Source organism: Neltuma alba, unplaced genomic scaffold, assembly GCF_004799145.2.
Source record: "Neltuma alba isolate B1F8T4 unplaced genomic scaffold, ASM479914v2 tig00007216_pilon, whole genome shotgun sequence".
Lineage (NCBI taxonomy): Eukaryota > Viridiplantae > Streptophyta > Magnoliopsida > Fabales > Fabaceae > Neltuma > Neltuma alba.
Genome location: NW_021634713.1, coordinates 13,697 through 32,950, shown reverse-complemented (window position 1 = coordinate 32,950; position 19,254 = coordinate 13,697). Strand labels below are relative to the sequence as shown.

The following is a 19,254-nucleotide window of genomic DNA, read 5'->3' as shown; positions in this document are numbered from 1 at the left end:
GCCCAAACGCACCGTTTTTTGTTTCGGGGTGGATCACAAATATAGAGGGGACAAACCATACTGCCGGTGGCAGCTACAGCAAAGCATCGGATGGGGATGGGGTTGAGGCAATGTTTTTTGTGCAGGAATGCCCTTTTTTTTTTTTGGTTCAGAATATACTCCCACCTAAATGATAAGAGACTAAGAGACATGGAAAAACTGAAAAATAGTTTCAACGGCCCAGCTTGAATGATAAAAAACGAATGGCCCAGATTGTGTTTTATTAAGAAAACAGTGCTTTCGGGCTCAATGGAGCGGAAATGGAGACTGTTAAAAAGGAGTCATTCCGTACTGCAAAAAAAATCCCGTAGTCCATATCATATTACACAGACCATAATTAGTTAATACATCTAAAATTTTAAAAAATGTGCTCAATAAAAACTAATCAATGCAAGACCTTTTAGCCAATTAAAAGCTTTATAGGTTTTTTGGCCCAAAATAGCTTTAAGTTAGGGGGAAAAAAAGCAATGGATGTTCAGGGAAAAAAGGTTATTTTGAACAGTTACGGATTAAAGACGAGGAGGAATTAAATGTAATTACCACTAATGATAACAGAATAACCGCAATAAAAACATAAAAGACAATACTTACTGATAAATTAAAGGCAGTGGTTAGCACAGTACTCTGCACGTTTTAATATTATAACCAACACGCCTGGGGTCAAAATTTGTAATACAATCGTTTCACCTTCCAACTAAAATAAATAGAAAAGCTGTAACTAGGAACGGATTACAACTTTCTCCCTTTCCTATTGAAATATTCCCACTCAGATTAAGCCTAATTCTCCAGACAAGTAACTCTCCCCAGAAAACGTCCTTAGCGAACCACCAAGCCTTGTGCCGCCTGAGAGCCATCTTCGGTTATTTTGTTAGCTTGAATGGTGCTGATCACATTAGCAATATTCCCCTGGTAAACCAAAAGGCTCGAATTAAAACAGTATCAAGAAGGAAATATGAGGTTTTAAGATTTACGTCCCATATCTGTCGTGAACACTACCGCCATCAAGCCAACATACCACAGAACCGACATTAATCCAGCTAGACATCATCCACTATACAGTGAAAAAATAAAACTTGTAGTTTAGGAATTTACCCTCCATGTGGCTAGTTTTGTTCTGAGTGTTTGCCACTGGTGCTGATCAAACACACGATCAGTATGATGACTGCATTATTAAATTTAGGTCAAATAGTGCCCATTAATTATTCGTTAAATAAATAATAGTTGAACATGTAAGACACAAGATACTGGATCAGATATAGCTACAGCTGACAGGCGGAGGGATCGTGACGGAGAACAAACCTAACAATTACAACTTGATTCATTTGGTCCATCTTACAGTCAATCAACTTGGCAGTGATTGCTTTAACGACCCATAGTTCCACCTCATCGTCATTGATCTGACAGGGAATTTACGATGTTTCCAATAAGCTAGAGGCGAGGAAAAAAACAGCCAACTACAACTAAAAGAAAGGCTAGAGCAAATACCCGAAGTGTGTCCCTAATAAGTGCATATGGAATTTGGCCTGATCCAGCAGAGGCAAGATCCACCAAAGACATCAGCCTCATCTTGGTAATACATTCTTCATGGACAAGATCTGAAGAAATGATCCATTGTAGTATGTTTTAATTATAAAGCAGGAAGAAATATGGCTTTCCAAATGCAAATATAGACAACGACATAAAATTACCATAGCTTTTCAACAAAGTAGAATTTGCAGCATGAAACTCCAAGTACGCATCCAGCGTCTGAGTAAGGAAAATTTTGAGTAGCTGATAAACCAAAGCATATTTTGCATCCTTCTCTAGTTGCCCAACAGCTGGCATGTCTAGTAAATCACACTGGCACGACAGTAAAAGATTGTCAAAGTTTATCCAGAACTTACATTGAAAGACATGATGAAGCAGATGACTCCCATGGAAAGAGGGAAAAGAAAACGAACAGACCATAATACATCCAGCACAAATTAATTAGAAAACAAATTTGCCCATCCATAACACAAAACAGCAGGGCGTAACAATAAATGATGGAGCTAAATTTCCATTCAAGACACAAGAAACACGTAGAAGACAGGAAAATGATGGGAACCATCGAACTCTAGAGTCTAAAACTTGAGTCTGTATTAGAGATTCACACATACATTTGACTCTAGTTTGACATTTTCTGAGCTAAATTACCAAACTATCACATAAATAAGTAACAAAAAGCCAAGTCACGGGCCATATTCATCACTTCAAATTTGTCTATACAACTCTACTAGATAGAGATTCACACAGGCAACGTTGTATCCCAATAAATTGGCAGCAAGGCATCCAGGTCACCTCTAGGAACCTAAAATTAGGCAAAAAGTTATCACCCACCAAGGAACAGAGAAAGTAAAGGACCCTCAGTGAAAAAGACACAAGAAAAATAGATTTTAAGAATAGTGACATGACTTTCAAAGACAGCCATACACTTTTAGAACAGAAGCACCAAGATAGGCATTTATCTCCCCGGGGGGGGGGGGAGATAGCTCCTTGCATATAACCAAATAAGTTACCTGGAATATGTCAGGCGCCTTCACAAATTCCACAATAGCACGCACAGCCTCCTCTTTTGCTTCGCTTAAAGCAGGTGCATCGTCTCCCGAAAAAGTTGCCAAATACTTGGTCAGAAACTTTAATGAATCCTTTGCCATGCTGGGACAAGAGAGGAAAAATAAGTTAATATGACAAGATAGAATATTGCAAGATGAATCACAAAATGGTTGTCCTTTTTTGTGGGGAAGGTCGTGATAGAATGAAAGAGAATTTACTCCCAAAACCAATTATGGTGAAGCAAAATAATAATAATTTCAGTTAAGGAAAACAATTCTGACTTCTGCCGTACCTTTTATTATCTTTCAAAATGTCTGAGATAGTGAGGAAGAGCTCACGTTGCTCCACTATCCCAATACTGCCCCAGTCTTTCAAGAAGCTATCCATCTTTGCAAATGAAGGTATGATGTGTTCTGCGACCTTTCCATGAACTGATAAATTCAGTGCCTTCAAATATACATAAAAACGGCTGTATGGTGTCTCCAAAAGGTTGTACAGATTGAACAAACTGCAGAGAATAAAGAGATTTTTAAAAAAAAGAAGTGATATAAGCATGCATTACCAAAACCTTTTTAAAAAGCACGAATACAAGAAAATTACATCTTCAATCGCACTGCAGGCTTTTCATTTGGTTGTTGAATTACTTTTGCTGCTATGACTTTTGTTATCTCCAACTCTTCATCTGGATTCTCAGTCTTTGTAACAAGATTGCATATAATGGTGAAGATGGATTCAACATCTGCACCAGAAATAATAACCACAGGCCTGTAGCATTAGTTATGGTTGACATTAAGATGAAAATTAAGTTTTTTGTCGGACAACTCAATGAACAATGTTCACACGTGCCAACATTTGGATTAGTTTGGAAGATTCATTGCACATCATATTTCCTTGACCAATTTTTTTTTTTTAAATTACATCACAAAACAATAAGGTGAAAATGCATTCTGTGAAATAAATTTTTGAGTCTCAAGAAGTAAACATTGCAATATCATCTACAAAAAGGTTTAACGAAGATCAAGCGCCAGAACAGCCATAATCAACCAGGGTAGCAGGAATTGGAGAAAATGTCAGATAAATGTAAAATATATACACACGCATAAATGATTATGTTTTTATCAACGGAACAGGGAAGAGAACAAGATGGGCAGCTGAACACAATACCAAGTTGGCTTGTAAAGCTGAAATTTAGGAGTGTAGGCCACGGACCAAGCAAAGGAGTGTGTTCTACCTTTTTCAGACACCTTTGAGAATATCAATTCAGCAGAAGTAACCATCAGTGATGCTAGCTCTAACCACTTTCCCATGGCAATGAATTCCTCCGCCTCCCTACACAGTCTACTGACTTGGGGCTCAGCAACCTGACATACCAATAACATAAATTAGTGAGATAAATGAAAAAAGTATGTGGCTCAAAGGTAAGAAGGGAAGTGTTTAGTACCTCAGGACCGGCATCGGCCCAGGCAAGCTCTGATGCGAATCGAACGACAGACAATGAGGGATCTTCCTCGGAGGTTGGCACTACAGTCGTCATTGTTGCTGCAAGAGCTGCGTGCTCTACGAAGTTTAAAACCCTAGAAACAAAGCAGAGAGGGGAAGAAAGGCAAAATAGAAGAGAATCAAAAATTGTAAAACACACTCTTGTTAATCCTACGAAAACCAAGTGCTTATATGATATGAGGATGAGTATGATAGACAGAGGGCATCAAAAATTCCAACGTCATAGAAGAATGCTCCAAAGTCATGGTTTTCATTTACAAGGTTCTGGAAATCCAAAATTCTCGCCAGCATAAAGGAGATAAGATTAACCCAAAAGCATGAAGCAGTAGTCACAACACATCGAGGAAAAAAGCGTAAAATTCTTTTCCTAACTACAGTTAGAAGAAGAATCCATAATGCCCAAATCGTCTAGTCAGGAAATTAAACAGAGCAACTCACCGACTCTGAGAAAGTTGCCGATCTCAGACAATGTCGCCGTCCACTACTGCGTCCCCAGTTCTCTGCGTAAGAGGCTCTTGTGAAGAGATATTTCTTGCCCTAGCTATCGCGGAGTGCGAGAAAGCGGCGTGCTGGAAAAAATACTTTATTTTTGTTTATCATTTTATAATTTTTTTTCCGTGTGGACGATTCGGCAGTTATTTGGCCTTTTGGTTTTCTTTCATCTTCATTCTCTTGTGGGCGAAAATGATGATGATGATAATAATAGCTGGCAAATAATAATGATTACTTAGAAAAATCTCCTTCTATGTTGACCAAAAAAAAAATTTCTTTTGTACCCATTCTTAAACCCCTCCCATCCTGCTTGTGCAAACGTGTGACCTGAATAAACAAAAGAGAGAATCTAAAAAACAATTACTTTTAAATTTCAAAATTTCAAATGAATCTTGTTTATTATAATTTAATAATAATTGACAATATTAATTATTTTTTATTTTAAAATTTAAAATTTTAGAGGTTTTAAGTAAAAATAACAAACCCCCTACGGAAAGGAAAAAAAAATCACATATGAACCATGTATTGAAATCCGGACTGGACCAGCCGGTTCATATCGGAAACAGCAAACCAGCCTGATAATTAGTCCAGTTGAGCATTAAAACAAGAAACGAACAGACCCGGATCAACTCAGGGACCAATAATGACCTGGCTAACTCATCCGGTTTGGTAGGTTAACTCGATTGCCTTTTTAAAAAAAAATTATTTTGATGATTTTTTTTAAAAGTTGTTAATAATTAGGACTTAGTGATTGAATAACTATAAAGAGGAATATTTTGTATCATATATCTATTTTGATATTTTGTTGGGATGAATATCTAGTAATTTTAGTAGTATGATATTATAAGAAATTGTAAGTATATGATTATTTTATTAGTGATTCAAGATATTAAATTGATATCTAACTCTTAGTGAAAATTTAAATTACTTTTTTATTGTTTTTTATTTGTCATCGGTTTGACTTTGATCTGACCTACTGATTCTTGACCCATTATTTTAACCGGTTCAATTGTCCATCCAGTTTTTAGTCCCTGGCATGTGAATGGAACCCAAAAGGGCCGTAAAATTTAAGGAGCCCCTGCTCCATCCGGATGAAGTTAAGGTGCAGGCCGGTCATTGAAATTGAAACCAGCGAAACATTAGTCCAAAAATGAAAATTCACTAATTTATGAAGCCAAAAAAAAATCACCGATTTAACCGTGATTCCATCGTAGTTGAGCTGCTATCGATAAACTTAATGCATGTTTAATTCACATTTTAAATTCTAGGTAGGAAATTATAGAAACTAAGTTAAAACTTAAAATTTAAATAAGTTAATCAATATCAACTAGTAATTCATCACCATGGTGAATTAGGCATGTACTTTTATTAATATTAGAACATAGGAAGGAAAAATTTATTCAAAATCGATGCTGAACTATCTTTATAAAATCCCAATTTTGTCAGAACTTAATATCAATCTACCTGAAGAAAGAATAAAATCACATTTCATATGATGTGAATATTAAGCTTCATTAGTTAAAAAAATATATTCATATCATATATTTGAGGAGGATTATTTATTTTAACTAAGAAAAATGATAAGAATAACATAGCCAAACCCCAAACTCTAAGAAAAATTTGATTATATGGCCAAAAAACAGGAAAATAACATCATAAAAAAATAATCGGGGTAATAACAGGCGACTCTGTGTGCTGGTGCGCACAGCCAATTTCATAATTGAAAGCCAACAGCTTTACCAGCAAATAAATGATGGGTCATCAGTCACACCAACATCATGGCATTGAGTTCAATTTCTCCGGGAACAAGTGCGTGGTGATAAACATAATATATGTAGCAGTTAATATATTACACACAACATGTGTTGTTGAGAAGCATATTTGTCTTTAACACAGAAGATTAGTTCCCAGGAGGACCGCCAAAGAGGTAGCCCAAAGAAGATCCACCTCCAGGGGCAGCATGAACCTTGGTAGATGGTCGATCCTGCATCCAAAAGAAAATTACATTACAAATGAGGACAATATTGCCCAGATACCATCAGAACAGAAATTTCGTTCATTCTCAATCGCTTTACTACCATCCCAAAACTCTCGAATTGAAAGGAGGCCGGACGGAATTGCAAGTTACTCTTTATTTTACGGGGAATTACTATGCATTAAGCATCAGAATTCACTAGAGACGCTGTTCTATGCCTATCATTGAACAGCAGCAAATGTTGGTGTCAAAATTAGGCATCATATATATGGAAAGGGAATATTCCCATAAGACTTGAGTAGATACTAAATGAGGCAAGGTATGAAATTGCTGCGTGTGGAGCTCCACAGCAAATCGAGCAACTTGAAAGGTTGTTGTGCAAAAAGGAATAAAAAAGAAAAAAGCACACCGAAGACTAATTACCAAGTGAAAGGATACAGCAGTAGCACTAATTTTGCTGGGCACGTGAGTTTGCCAATGCCAATTATAAAACACACAAGAGTCCACAATCCTAGAAAATGCACTCCGAGACAGATAAGGTTAATTTTCATAAATAAATCATTAACAACCTTTCAAGAACCATATAAAACAACAGAATTCTCGTAACTCACAAGTCTCACAGTTTGGATACTTTCCTATGCAGGAAAGGATCCAGTTTTTCTTTGGTTGGGGGGGGGGGGGGGAGGGAGCGGGGTGATTGAATGAGGACAACAATTTGCCATCAAGTACTTGTGCAATTGCAGTTAATAGCTTATCTAGAATGCAATCCTAGAAATTCCCATATCAGCAGCACTTTTGTTATGGACAATGTTGTTTACTGTCCGAATTTGTCTTGCTCCTGGCATAAGCTGTAGACTCAAAGAACGTACCTTTATTATTTTTTTTTTTTAACGAACATTATCAACAAGTGAATTCCGATCCTCATCATTTTTCATAATATTAAGGCTTAGAAATTAAAGTTTTCAAAATTTCCTACGTCAAGGCTGCGACGAAAATATTTAGGACATGCATACACGAGGGAAGATATTCATGCAGTACAGTTTAAATGAACTTAAGAGAGAGGTCGGCAAGGGCTTTACAGTGATAAAATTGCCACAGTTTTGCCCATCAGCACGATGGTAATTGTTTGTCAGATTCCCATGAATTCCAGCTGGAATTTCTTTATTAATTGGTCGTGGTGCAACATTTGCATTTTGAGAGTGCCCTTCATTTTCAGGTTGACTTTGAACAGGAGCATTTCGGGTTTTGCTCGAACTGGAAGCCTCCCCACTTCCAAAAAGATAGCCCAGGGAACTCTGGCCACCACCACTGCTAGTCCCGCGACCCATATTCTGCCAATTTAGAGTTTGTGGATGGACCTGCATTGCACATTTTATTTGATGAGAAATATAACCCCCAGAATTCTGGGCTGGCAAGAAAGATAACCTATAAGGAAAGGCAGAATAAAAAACCAAGTGATTAGGAATACAGCTAAACAGAACAATAATCTATCAGTCCATCTGAACCTATAAATCAGAATCCACTTTGGAGCCCTGGTGTTGCTTTGTTGCGTTCAAAGAGAATGAGCTTCAATGAACAAGGCATGATTTGACATGAGTTTTCTCTTCAAAACTAAATAGCTAATGTGAGGGAATAGGAAGATCATTAAAATGAGATGCTAACCTAAGGAAATGCGACCCAAATAATTTCAGCATTGTGCGATCGAAGCCTTAAAAGAAAATGCAGTATGTTGAATCAGTTATCTTGCAATTCCTGTTGAATTGTCCGCCCGGGCATCCCACAGTTGAATCCATAAATCCAACAACCGAATAAAAGCTAAAATCCCCCAACAAAATTCCGCGGAATGAAAGTAGCAAACATGTACGTAATAATACTAGGAAAGTAGGTACAATGTGAACCAGAATATCATAGGTTAATTAAAGAAATTTTCATCATAGAGCAGAAAGCAAAATCGAAGTGCCCTAGGTGAAGAGTACGGCTCGAAATGGAAATCAAATCATGAAGAGACAGAATTTCAGATCTGAGACTTTCCATACCTTCTGTTCCCCGGAGCGAGTAGACAAGAGGGAAGGCAAACTCACGTCCGGATAATAAACAAATATTTATGAAGAAGTTCAAAGTTTTAAATTAGACTATTTTAATGATTGTAAAAAAAAAAGATTATTTTAATTATGCTTTTTTTCCAATATTACTTAATTATACTAATCAATATATTAGCATATCATAACAGGATAACTCAATCAATCATCACTTGATATATTTGATGGATCTATAATGAGTGAGTTAGTAGAATCTAGCAAGTAACATTATTATTTAAATCTATACATAACAAATAACAAAATCATAAATAGTGGCGAGTGGTGCGGCACATTGTGCAAAAGCAATATAAGAAAATGAGTTCTCCGTATACTATACTCCCTCCCAGTGAATATTTGGGAGAGAAAAAACATTCTTTATATATTTATTCCTTTTAATTAATATTGACATATTTTCTTAAAACACACAATTTGGTTAATTGGATCTTATAAAAAGGACCAAGGGTAGTATTTATTGTTATAAAATTATAAAATTCTTTTTTTTTAATTATTTTTTTACCTGACTGCATTTGTAGGATTGAACTATGTGGGAGACTTGTATACAAGTTAAGGTGTATTGTTTATGAATTATGAACAATGCAGCTATTTATTAATTTTATTATACTCTTCCAGTTCTAAATATAAAACTCATTTTGTAGTGTAATTTAGACTACAAAATGGGTCTTATATCTAGGACTAGAGGGAGTATTATTTATAATATTTATAGATATAAAACTGATTAATCTATTTCATTGTTATTTGAGAATAAAATAAGAATTAATTTTCAATGACTATAAACTTAAAAGTTATAATTATAATATCATTGTGGTTATAATATATTCACAGCATGATGGCAATTTTACAATAGCTGATATCCAACAGGGAGCCAATTACCAACTAAAGTCAGAACCAGAGCTCAGTGAATTCTTAACAACCTTAATAACATTCTACCAGGCAACATTTCACTTTTCCATGTCAAAACAAACTGAAGTAACACCGGAAGTTCAAAATTGCTACGTTTAAGGCGAAGACAAGTAAAGTTCAAACTTAATCCGCTGAAGTGTAATGAAGCAATATATACTTTACAGTGCACATTGCTGTGACTTGCTTGGTGGTGAGGCAAAGTGATAAATGGATCAAAGAACTCAACTTTAGCTGAAAAAAGATGGTGAACTGATAAATCCATTGCTCTAGTATCACGCATGTGACAGCTTACTGTTGCAGACGGATCTTCCATGTCTTTCTGATCACACAACTTCTTTTTTCCTCAGTATCTTCAATATAAAGCTTCTTTTGCTTACCTATTACCAACCCCAATTAAAGTTCTTCTATAGTCTTACCCATTACCAAACCCTATTAAAGTTGCTTCTCTGTACATATTTATTGAATCCACATGTCTATGCATCCAATTCTGTTTAACAAAGGCTGTAAAGGGAGACCCATTTGTGAGGACACAGAACTTGCCAACATTGCCTGAATTCAATTTCACCATATAACTAGATGGCATGTATCTGCGAATTTTAACAATTTAAAAATGTTTATTCCATCATCCGTCGTTTTGACAATTGATAATCAATTTTATTCACTTTCTCCTTTGCTGCCCGTCCTCCCAAGTCTTTCATTTATGATTTGTTTATTAAGGAAGTCTCTTCTTAATTATATTAACAATGATTCTGGCCCAAAAAAAAAAATATTGATAACGACAATAACTGTATCCATATCAAAGAATGATTTTATAAAAAAAAAGTTTCTCCAACAGGTGCCTTCGTTAAAAAGCAATTGTGTTGTTAGGAGATAATGTGAATTCATTTTAACTTAGTTTTTGTGCTTTATAACATAATATGGCTTCATATCACCGCCATTAGAGAATTGTCCATCAAAGGTTACCATAAATTGACAGGTAATCCTACTTTCTCTCTGTTTTTTGTTTTTTTAAAAAAGACAACAAACAAATGCTGATGTTTTGGTGCGTAAAAAAAAAAAAAAAGAGAACAAATGCTAGTGTAATCAAGCCATGCTACCCCGTACAGTACACTTTTTGCTAAGGATACAACCCATGATTTAAGTGTTTGCAATAGGGATCTCCAATAAAAATATAATAACAACTGATATATACATATGGAAACACAAATAAACAAATGGATGTGGACCTCCATGTAGCACCCCCCCCCCCAATCCTCTACATTTTACTTTTTTATTAGAGAGCATAGTAACAAACAACTAAAGAACTTGATCTAAGTCTAATCCTTATGCTAAAGAGAGCACATTAAGTTACTGATACCATTTGCATTCCTGTGCCATGTTATTCGAGGTTTCTCATGACTATGCCATGAAAACAATGAGTAGAATAACGTTTTCAACGGATCTGTGAAATCTCTACCAGTAACTTGTGCAGGGCTTGAGGCTTTGAGAAAAAAGGAGAATGGTCAGCCCCTTTCAACCGGAAGACTTTTTCTGGGGGATTTGCATTTATCATGTTCTCCTGTAGTGTGACGGAGATGGCATTGTCTTCAGGTGTTACAATGTAGAACCTCCTCACAGATCCATATCTCAGGTCAGAAAGAGAAAGCTTCTCTAATACTGGTGCAAAAGGTATCGGCCTCATTGAAACAGATGCTAATGCCACATCCTGTAACAAGATGTCAAAAGTAATCAAGAAAAGAGGAGAATCACTCAAGACTAGAAGACTTGGTACTATCCTCATATTGACACACATGAAAGACAGACACAGACCACAACCACAGGAACATTATCAAATCTCATGAACAAACTTCCATGGTATTTAGCAGCCAAAGTATTGATTCTTATGCTCCATGGCTCCAATATTAGCTAAGAATTTTATGCATTGGGAGCTATCACAATCGTCATGGGGATTGCCGGTTCAGCAGCGTGAGGGAAAGCTTCTTGTCTTCCTTTACAATAACGAGGGGCTGAGGGAATCTGGCATGTATGAACTATTAAATTTTCCCATCAGAAACCAAATCTGTTATTCTAATACCAAAATGGAATATCACTTCAATGGCCTACATGTGTCTTCTCTTCCACAAGGGACAAGACCTTGAAAATTTCTGTGTACAGTTTTAACATAATTCGCTATCCCCCCTAAAAAAATAAAATAAAAATGAAACTACCCTTCTGGTTCAATAGATCAATTTCACGCATATCACAATATTATTGTTAAACTAAGCAGACAATTTCTATGTTAATACTCAAACTTACTTTGGCTGGACTATGGTTGAATAACAAATCCCTCAACAGTGACTTGTCTAGATCGATAGAAGACGGAGGCTGATCTTTCCCATTTGAGTACAAAAAGATCTGAGATCTTTGAAGAAGATCATTTGAACCCACCTGCATTGATAGACACAATGAAACACACTGATAGGATAGAGGAACTCCACATTATGATTTATAAAACTTAATTGTTTAGTTGAGAGCAGGAAACCATAAATTAACTACAAATGCTCTTTCTCTTAATCTCTAACTCCGTTGAGGCATTAAAAAAAAGAAGAAGAAGAAATATTGAGAACGACATACGACATTTTAGAGTGTTAAGATTTTCATTTGACAGGGATTATTTGTATAAATTTATATAAATTTAATGAGAAAGATTGAGCTAGAAGTTCACCAATTGAAGAAAATGCTAATGAACATTAAGTTCACTATGCAGCCATACAGTAGGCGTAACCCGGGCAATAAGCATTTCAGCCCTAAGATGGGCAAATTCTGAAGTATACAAGTTCAAAATGAATTTTAGTAACCTTGAAAAAGACCCCTAACTATGGAAAAATCCCAAACAAAATCTACTGATTAGTATCGAGGGAAGATTAATGTGCACATCATTTTGCATGCTTCCTAATGGATGGCAGAGAGGCGAAACAATAAACTGAAACTTTTTGGACAGAGTAGATCACAGCTGTAGCTTTAAGGTCATAGACATTATAGTGAAATATAAAACTATAAATCTTATCAAAAAAGAAATATAAAACTATAAATGGCAGCTGCTTGTTTCTATAAATTTTATAAATCATAGATGCAGCAGTTGTAACGCTGACAGGATAAATTCACCTGTTGAGAAAAGATATCAAGAGTGCTTTGCCCACTGATCAACATTGCTGCAGAAATAAAGACAGCCTTGGATATTTTAAGAGGAAACAACTCAGCAGCATAAGATATACATGCCCCACCAATATCATGCCCAACCAATATCACCTGCAAACAAAATCAGGAAGAAATTAAGCAATACACATGAAGTACATTCTGAAAATATCTTATTCTCATATCTAACCCATTTTGCATCCTACCAGATAATTGTGAGAAAGAAACACAGGCACCGAGAGTGAGAAAGAAAGCAATTAAAAAAAAAAAAAAGGTCATAACCTTGGCAAGATGCTGGCAATGTTGACAATAGATAAACTAAATGTCAACATACTTCCTATCCCCAAGACTCTCAAACAAAAGCGGCTAATGAAGAAATATAAGAAACATTATAATTATAATCAAACTGTTAGTTATTAAAATGAGAAAACAATAAGATAAACACCTTCTCGCCTTCAGGAAGCTTGTCAAGAAAATCAGTGAGCGGCTTCACATATTGTGATATAGACGTAATGTTGTTGGTATCAAAGGAATCAACCCCAGAACCAGCTAAGTCTATGGCATCAACCTTAAAACCACCTTCTTCTAGAAGTGCAATAGTTTTATACCAGCACCAAGCGCCAAAGCCGCCTCCATGGACAAGGACAAAATGATTGGTCTCCAGATCATCAAGCCTTATATCCTGTCAAAGTGGGGGAAATCTTGGCATTTCAATAAGGGAATCTCAGCATTTTAAATATGATGCTTTGACATTTCCTAATTAGCTAATCTTTGAGCAGACAATCTTGCTGATAAAAAGGAAAGCACAATTAAATTATGTAAACATTAATCAATTGATACTACTGCCAACAGAAATGAAGTTAGGAGTTTATAACAGCAATAATAACTTTTTAACTTTCAAAGAACTACTTTTGTCTATACCCAGACCCAAATTGTCAATTAGCGATGCCTCCACGCACCCACAAACAAACGCCGTCGGATCCGACTTCAATAGCATTTTAGAAATGAACATCTCTCTTGCGAAAAGAGAGAAGCGAAACAAAGTTGCCTTCAAAGCCACACCTGATTTTTAGTGAGAAATGATTCAAAAGGTGTTTCTTGAAATATTCAACCGGGCAAATAAAGATCTTAAACCCTCCCCCTCACAAAATTGCAGGGTCTTCAAAAATATTTTGATAAATGTGTAAAATACTGATCATCAGAGAACAATCATCTCACGATTCTCATTTTATAAAGACACGGCTTTGGAGGGAGCTAAACTTCATAAATTGGTATAATTTTTATCGTAAATAACAGAAACCCGTGTACCGAATACAAGTTGTATTCCACTTCAAAGCTCAATCGCCAGGACAAATTTTTACAACTGTAAACAAAACCACGAATGCAAAGGGGCAAAGAAACCAAATCAAACAACGAAAAAAATAGAGGATAAGCGGTGTTGTTCTTCCTGAAATGATGACCATGTTCGAACTGATCAAATTTCGTCCTAAACAGTTGAATTCCACAAAGAAATACAACAAACATGGGCAACCATCCATGAAAGCACCTGATTAACTAGTTGATGAGGCTGTATCAAAGAATCAGTAAGTGATCGAGGCCTGGAACTCGAACTCCGCGGCAACGAATTCTTCTTATTAGACGCATTGGTTTGTCGGAGAGAGCTGGATCGATCAAACGGTAGAGTACCATTCTGCTGCTGATGATGCTTCAAAAGCATCGCAGCCACTAGCGCTTGCTCTTGAATCGTGGCATCGTCGATTTTCTCCTGACGAGAAGAACGCGAACGGGACCAACGATTACTGGAATTGGAGATTGGCGGCGCATTTGGTAAGCGCTTGGTTTGCTTTTTCTTGGGCGTCTGAGGTGCGGGGATGGCACAGAGATTGCCCATCGGTGAAATGCATGCACGCAAAATATAAAACTGAAGAGAACGGTGTGACCGCTGCAAGTGACTGAAGAGACGGCTCGCCAAGATTGAGGCTGCTTTATATACTTGACGCAGAGCGGTGCGCGAAACGAGAGGAACGAAAACCGCTTCCATATATGCTGCGAAATGCTCGTGCTCGTGCTTGTGCATAGACTTGTATTTTGTTTCTTTTTTTATGTTCGCCTGTCACACCGGAAAATGTAACTAATGTCAGCGCCAATTAAATCTCCGTTCCCACGGCATATCCAAGCTACCAATGTTTTTAATACTTCCCCGTTCTTAATATAAAATTTAATTATTGAGTTGATTTTGATTTTAAATATAAGACCTATTTTTTATATTTATCAGTTTTCTCTAAATTACCGTTATGGATACTTTCTCAACCATAATCAAGTAAAAGAGGAATAGGGATATTAAGAAAGATGATTATGGTATTTTAGGAAAAATATGTCACATTTCTTATAATTAACTAACTTATCTAATTTCCTTAATCTAATCAAATTAGATAAATAGGCCTTATATTAAGGACCAGAAGAGTATAAAAATTTAGTTTAGTTTATCTTATACCATGATATGTTTGAATTATTTGTAAAAATTGATTTTATAGTGAACAATATACATATATGAAAAGAATTTTATCTCAATTTGTATGAAAGTACTTTTTCAATTGATTTTTAAGAGTTGCCAATTTTACTTCCAGTCATTAATATAAGAGTTAGTTAAAATTTGGATTTGATCCGAAATATAAGATTTTAATATACTTTGTCTTTCATTTTCTTCCTCAAAATAGTTTATTGATTGCAAAGGGCTCTACTGATGAATAATATTAATTATTCAATGTACATGATTGAAGATTGTTTAGGGAGATGAGATTAACATATATTTGCGACAAATAACCAATCTAACTAATTTTTTAATATTTTTAAATTAGCTATCTAATACGAAAATAATATTAAGAGCAGGAGGTAATAAAATATATTTTTGGGGTCAAAGAGCATTCACTGGTCAATAAGATTTTTACGTTGACAACGTGAGATCTTGTAGATCACGAGTCAAATTAAATACTTAATCACCAAATAAAAACAAACCTTTATTTCCACCAAAAAAAACATTTATTAATAAGTATGATTTTTAATTTTAAATAGAATGAAGTTCCGCACGCATGATTTCTAAATAGAATGAGTGTCAAGTGTCAATGCTCAATTTGACATTTAATATATCAATATAATGTAAATTTTATTTAAAAACTGTATTATTCAGAAATTGCGACTTGTTATTAAAATTAGCTGCTTCAAGCTCGATAGTGCAGAATCTAATTTTTATATATTGATTTTTCCACTGATGAGCTGTGAAACGTTGTCACTTTATCTTTGGTTTGCGATCTTTTCAAAATAGGTGAGATATTCATTTTCTACTCTGGATGTGATTTTTTACTCACCATATTAGCTGTGCATATTGAGATAGTTATAGGTAGGAGGTGCAAAGTACAATATTGGAAAATATATTTATAATTTCATTCAAGTGTTATTAAGAAAAATGATAGTCTTCTGATCTTATATTTATAAAATTTTTCTAACATATTTAACTAGTACTAAAAAAATCATTTTATTAATTTTACTTTTAATTCTAATATTTGTTTAATTTTACTTTTATCTAACATACGTACTTCTTAAAAAAATAGCAACTTACAAAACAATAAATTGACAACAAAAAATGTATATTAATTCATTTAATAAGGTGACTTGTGTTTTTAAAAAAATACTCTCTCTCCATGTTCTATTTATCAGGGGTGTAACTTGATAAATAATTATCGATAATTATCAATTGTGATTTGTGGAAGAACTAAGCATTAAATATTGCCTCACAGTCAAACTGTGCATTTAGGGTATGAAAGACGGGGAGGAAAAATTTTAATAAACTCAATATAAAAAATTGAAAAAATGGGATTAAAAGTTTTTAATTAATTTTTATTACTTTTTTATATTACTTCTCTTCTTTATTAAAATTTTAAAATCCTTCTTTTATTTCTCTCATAATGGTTGGAATCTCTTGAAGCGGGGAAAAATAAGGATCTTGTTGACTTTATTCGAAAAGACGGCTGGAGAAAAACAATTGTCATTGTAACCATCCATTCGAAACAAGGTGAAAAAAAAAAAATCTATTCCAGACAAAACTTTTTGACGTTGAGAATTATGTCTTCATAGTCAATTTTGTTGGCCACGTTTCATAGTCAAATTTAGAATAAAAAGACGATGGATGTTTTTTGAAAATTGCCAATTTTTAATCATTATAACTACGCAGCTTTCTGTCATTTACATCGCCTTAGATAGCAAGAGCTGGGTAGAGCGTGTGAGGAGAGATTTCAATGTGTGTAACTTTTTAGTGCATAGAAAAATAAATAAATCAGACATTAGTATTGCAGTCGTAGGCCAGGTCACGTATGAAATTATCAACCATCAAACACCATGTTCGGCAAGATTTGAAGGAATTTCTTAGATATTTTCTTGGTCATTAATGTTGTGTTTGGCTGGACGGAGAGAAGAGATGGAGAGGAAAGAGGAGGGTAGTTACAAAGGGAAATGGGTGGGAGGAGATTTTAATGATATTCTGTTTGGATTGATTGGAGGAGAGGGAAGAGAGCAATTTTAGTGGTACCTTATTTTGTTCTAATAAAAAATTAACTATTTTAAACTCATAAAATTTAAATGAATTTTCTCACTTTTTTATTTTATCAAGATATAACTATACATATAAATGCAATTCACCAATTCTGACTTACAAAACACAGTCACACACTTATAAGATATCAAAATAAAAAGTCATGAATGATAGATTTCAATCAAATAAAATACCTTGAAAGTGAAAAAAAAATATCGACGGCCTCTTAGAATCAGAAAAAGAGCACACAAAAAAAAGTTCACAAATGCTCACTAATTTTGGAGACAATTATCTCAACAACCTCTTGCTAGATATTCAAAAGAACTCTTTTATGTAGAAATATTTACGACTGATTAGGGGTTTACAAATCGAAAGGGTATATAAAGAATTAAAATATTATCTTTCATTTCCCATCCAAAAAGCCACACTTTTAGAGGGAAGGCTACAAGGAAAAAGGAAGGGAGAAGAACCCCTCCCCTCTTTGAAAAATATTTTAACCAAACAAGGGGAGAGGAGCAACTCCCCTCCCTTCCTAAAAAATTGCACCAGCCAAATAAGAAGAGGGGGGCAACTTCCCTCCCTCCCCTCCTGAAAACCCCGTACCAAACATAGTGTAAGAAATTGATTAAGCATTAGTAATTAATAACATGCCATGTAAAAATTTGCATATTGTTATGAATAAAGAAGAATAGAGAAGAATCATACAAAGGAAGAGAGGATTGATAAGAGAGAGTCTTTCCCATTCCATTCAAGAGTATACAATATATTATACATGGCCTCTATTTATAGGCACAGCTTTACATCTTTGATAGAATCTACAGATCACATGATAATATGAGATAATTGTGGGATATAGAGATAATGGGAGATCTTAGAGATTATAGGAGATATAGGAGATAAAGGGAGATATATGGAAATCCACAGAGATATTATTATATTCATAACACTCCCCCTTGAATGTCCAATATATATGAATGTGCCTCGTTAAAAACTTCAACTAGGAAAAACCCTATGGGATAAAAACCTAGCGAAAGAAAAAGAGTACATCATTCATTGATACACTATGCAATGTTGCCTCATTAAAAACCTTGCTAGGAAAACCCAGTGGGACAAAACCATAGACAAGGAAAAAAGAGTACAACGTGTATCAACTCCCCCTCTTGACAACATCAATTGACATCTTGGAGCCTGCAAAGTCTAATATAACGAACAATCCTTCTAAATATTGTAATTAGATAAAAACGTCAAATATGAATTTCATAATCTTCCAAAAATTATGAGGCGAATAGTCCTTTTATAGTTTACCCACATGTGGATCATGCTGTAATCTCTTAACATGAGAATCAAACAGAAATACTTTATCTACATAGCCAGTAAAATTAGTTGTGGGTACTTTCGGATATCCACGGTATCCTTTAAATGAAAAATATTCTTAATTTCACTCCATCATCTTTATATTAGCGACAAACTATATCATGCTAACTAGCAAATGATATATTGAGTTATGTGTGGCTAGATAGATACATATGTGCTCTAGTGACACTAAAGCATGGTACTTCTGGACCAAGTATTTGTTCATTACCTTCTAAAGGTCTAAATCGATCTTTAATCCATATCTAAAGATCTTGCAACTACCGAAACACATAATGAATGTTACTTATCCGCATAATGGATGTGATTTATCCATATGTATTCTTCTCAAAGCTTTTATTTCAAACTTTTTCTTTAAGTAATTTGCAGTTTTTGAAAACTCATCACGAGTTGTGATACTATCATTATAAATAGTATCGATAACAGACTCATTTTGAATCTTTTCATAAACAGACAAGTTGGAATAAGTTTACAACATTCCTTCAGTTGATAGTAACCACATATGTCTCATATAGAGACTTACTTCAATGATGTTCTGAGATAAT

At 34.9% G+C, this 19,254-nt stretch overlaps 3 protein-coding genes across 8 annotated transcripts; all 3 read right to left on the bottom strand.

The window, feature by feature from the left end:
* Nucleotides 1-605: 605 nt before the first annotated feature.
* LOC114752043 (eukaryotic translation initiation factor 3 subunit M) lies at nt 606-4,658 on the bottom strand. 2 transcript variants are annotated; one of them, XM_028940763.1, is made up of 11 exons: nt 4,552-4,658; nt 4,055-4,187; nt 3,845-3,974; nt 3,214-3,352; nt 2,906-3,121; nt 2,577-2,715; nt 1,728-1,878; nt 1,525-1,634; nt 1,339-1,436; nt 1,132-1,201; nt 606-945 (listed from the first exon to the last, which is right to left on the bottom strand). In XM_028940763.1, the coding sequence occupies exons 2-11, from the start codon at nt 4,145-4,147 to the stop codon at nt 856-858; spliced, it is 1,236 nt and encodes a 411-aa protein (XP_028796596.1). In that variant the 5' UTR covers nt 4,148-4,187; nt 4,552-4,658; the 3' UTR covers nt 606-855. The 2 variants fall into 2 exon arrangements, with proteins under 2 accessions (XP_028796596.1, XP_028796597.1); XM_028940764.1 differs by having other exon boundaries at nt 4,556-4,654.
* A 1,620-nt stretch (nt 4,659-6,278) lies between these two features.
* LOC114752047 (protein SPIRAL1-like 3) lies at nt 6,279-8,667 on the bottom strand. 4 transcript variants are annotated; one of them, XM_028940769.1, is made up of 3 exons: nt 8,621-8,667; nt 7,660-7,940; nt 6,279-6,589 (listed from the first exon to the last, which is right to left on the bottom strand). In XM_028940769.1, the coding sequence occupies exons 2-3, from the start codon at nt 7,906-7,908 to the stop codon at nt 6,506-6,508; spliced, it is 333 nt and encodes a 110-aa protein (XP_028796602.1). In that variant the 5' UTR covers nt 7,909-7,940; nt 8,621-8,667; the 3' UTR covers nt 6,279-6,505. The 4 variants fall into 4 exon arrangements, with proteins under 4 accessions (XP_028796602.1, XP_028796603.1, XP_028796606.1 ...); XM_028940770.1 differs by having other exon boundaries at nt 7,660-7,938; nt 8,617-8,656; XM_028940773.1 differs by lacking the exon at nt 8,621-8,667 and adding an exon at nt 8,243-8,491 and having other exon boundaries at nt 7,660-7,938.
* A 2,048-nt stretch (nt 8,668-10,715) lies between these two features.
* On the bottom strand, nt 10,716-14,715 carry LOC114752044 (putative methylesterase 11, chloroplastic). 2 transcript variants are annotated; one of them, XM_028940765.1, is made up of 5 exons: nt 14,300-14,715; nt 13,199-13,435; nt 12,724-12,867; nt 11,875-12,006; nt 10,716-11,284 (listed from the first exon to the last, which is right to left on the bottom strand). In XM_028940765.1, exons 1-5 carry the CDS (start codon nt 14,642-14,644, stop codon nt 11,012-11,014), a joined length of 1,131 nt encoding a protein of 376 aa, XP_028796598.1. In that variant the 5' UTR covers nt 14,645-14,715; the 3' UTR covers nt 10,716-11,011. The 2 variants fall into 2 exon arrangements, with proteins under 2 accessions (XP_028796598.1, XP_028796599.1); XM_028940766.1 differs by lacking the exon at nt 14,300-14,715 and adding an exon at nt 14,062-14,293.
* Nucleotides 14,716-19,254: the final 4,539 nt, after the last annotated feature.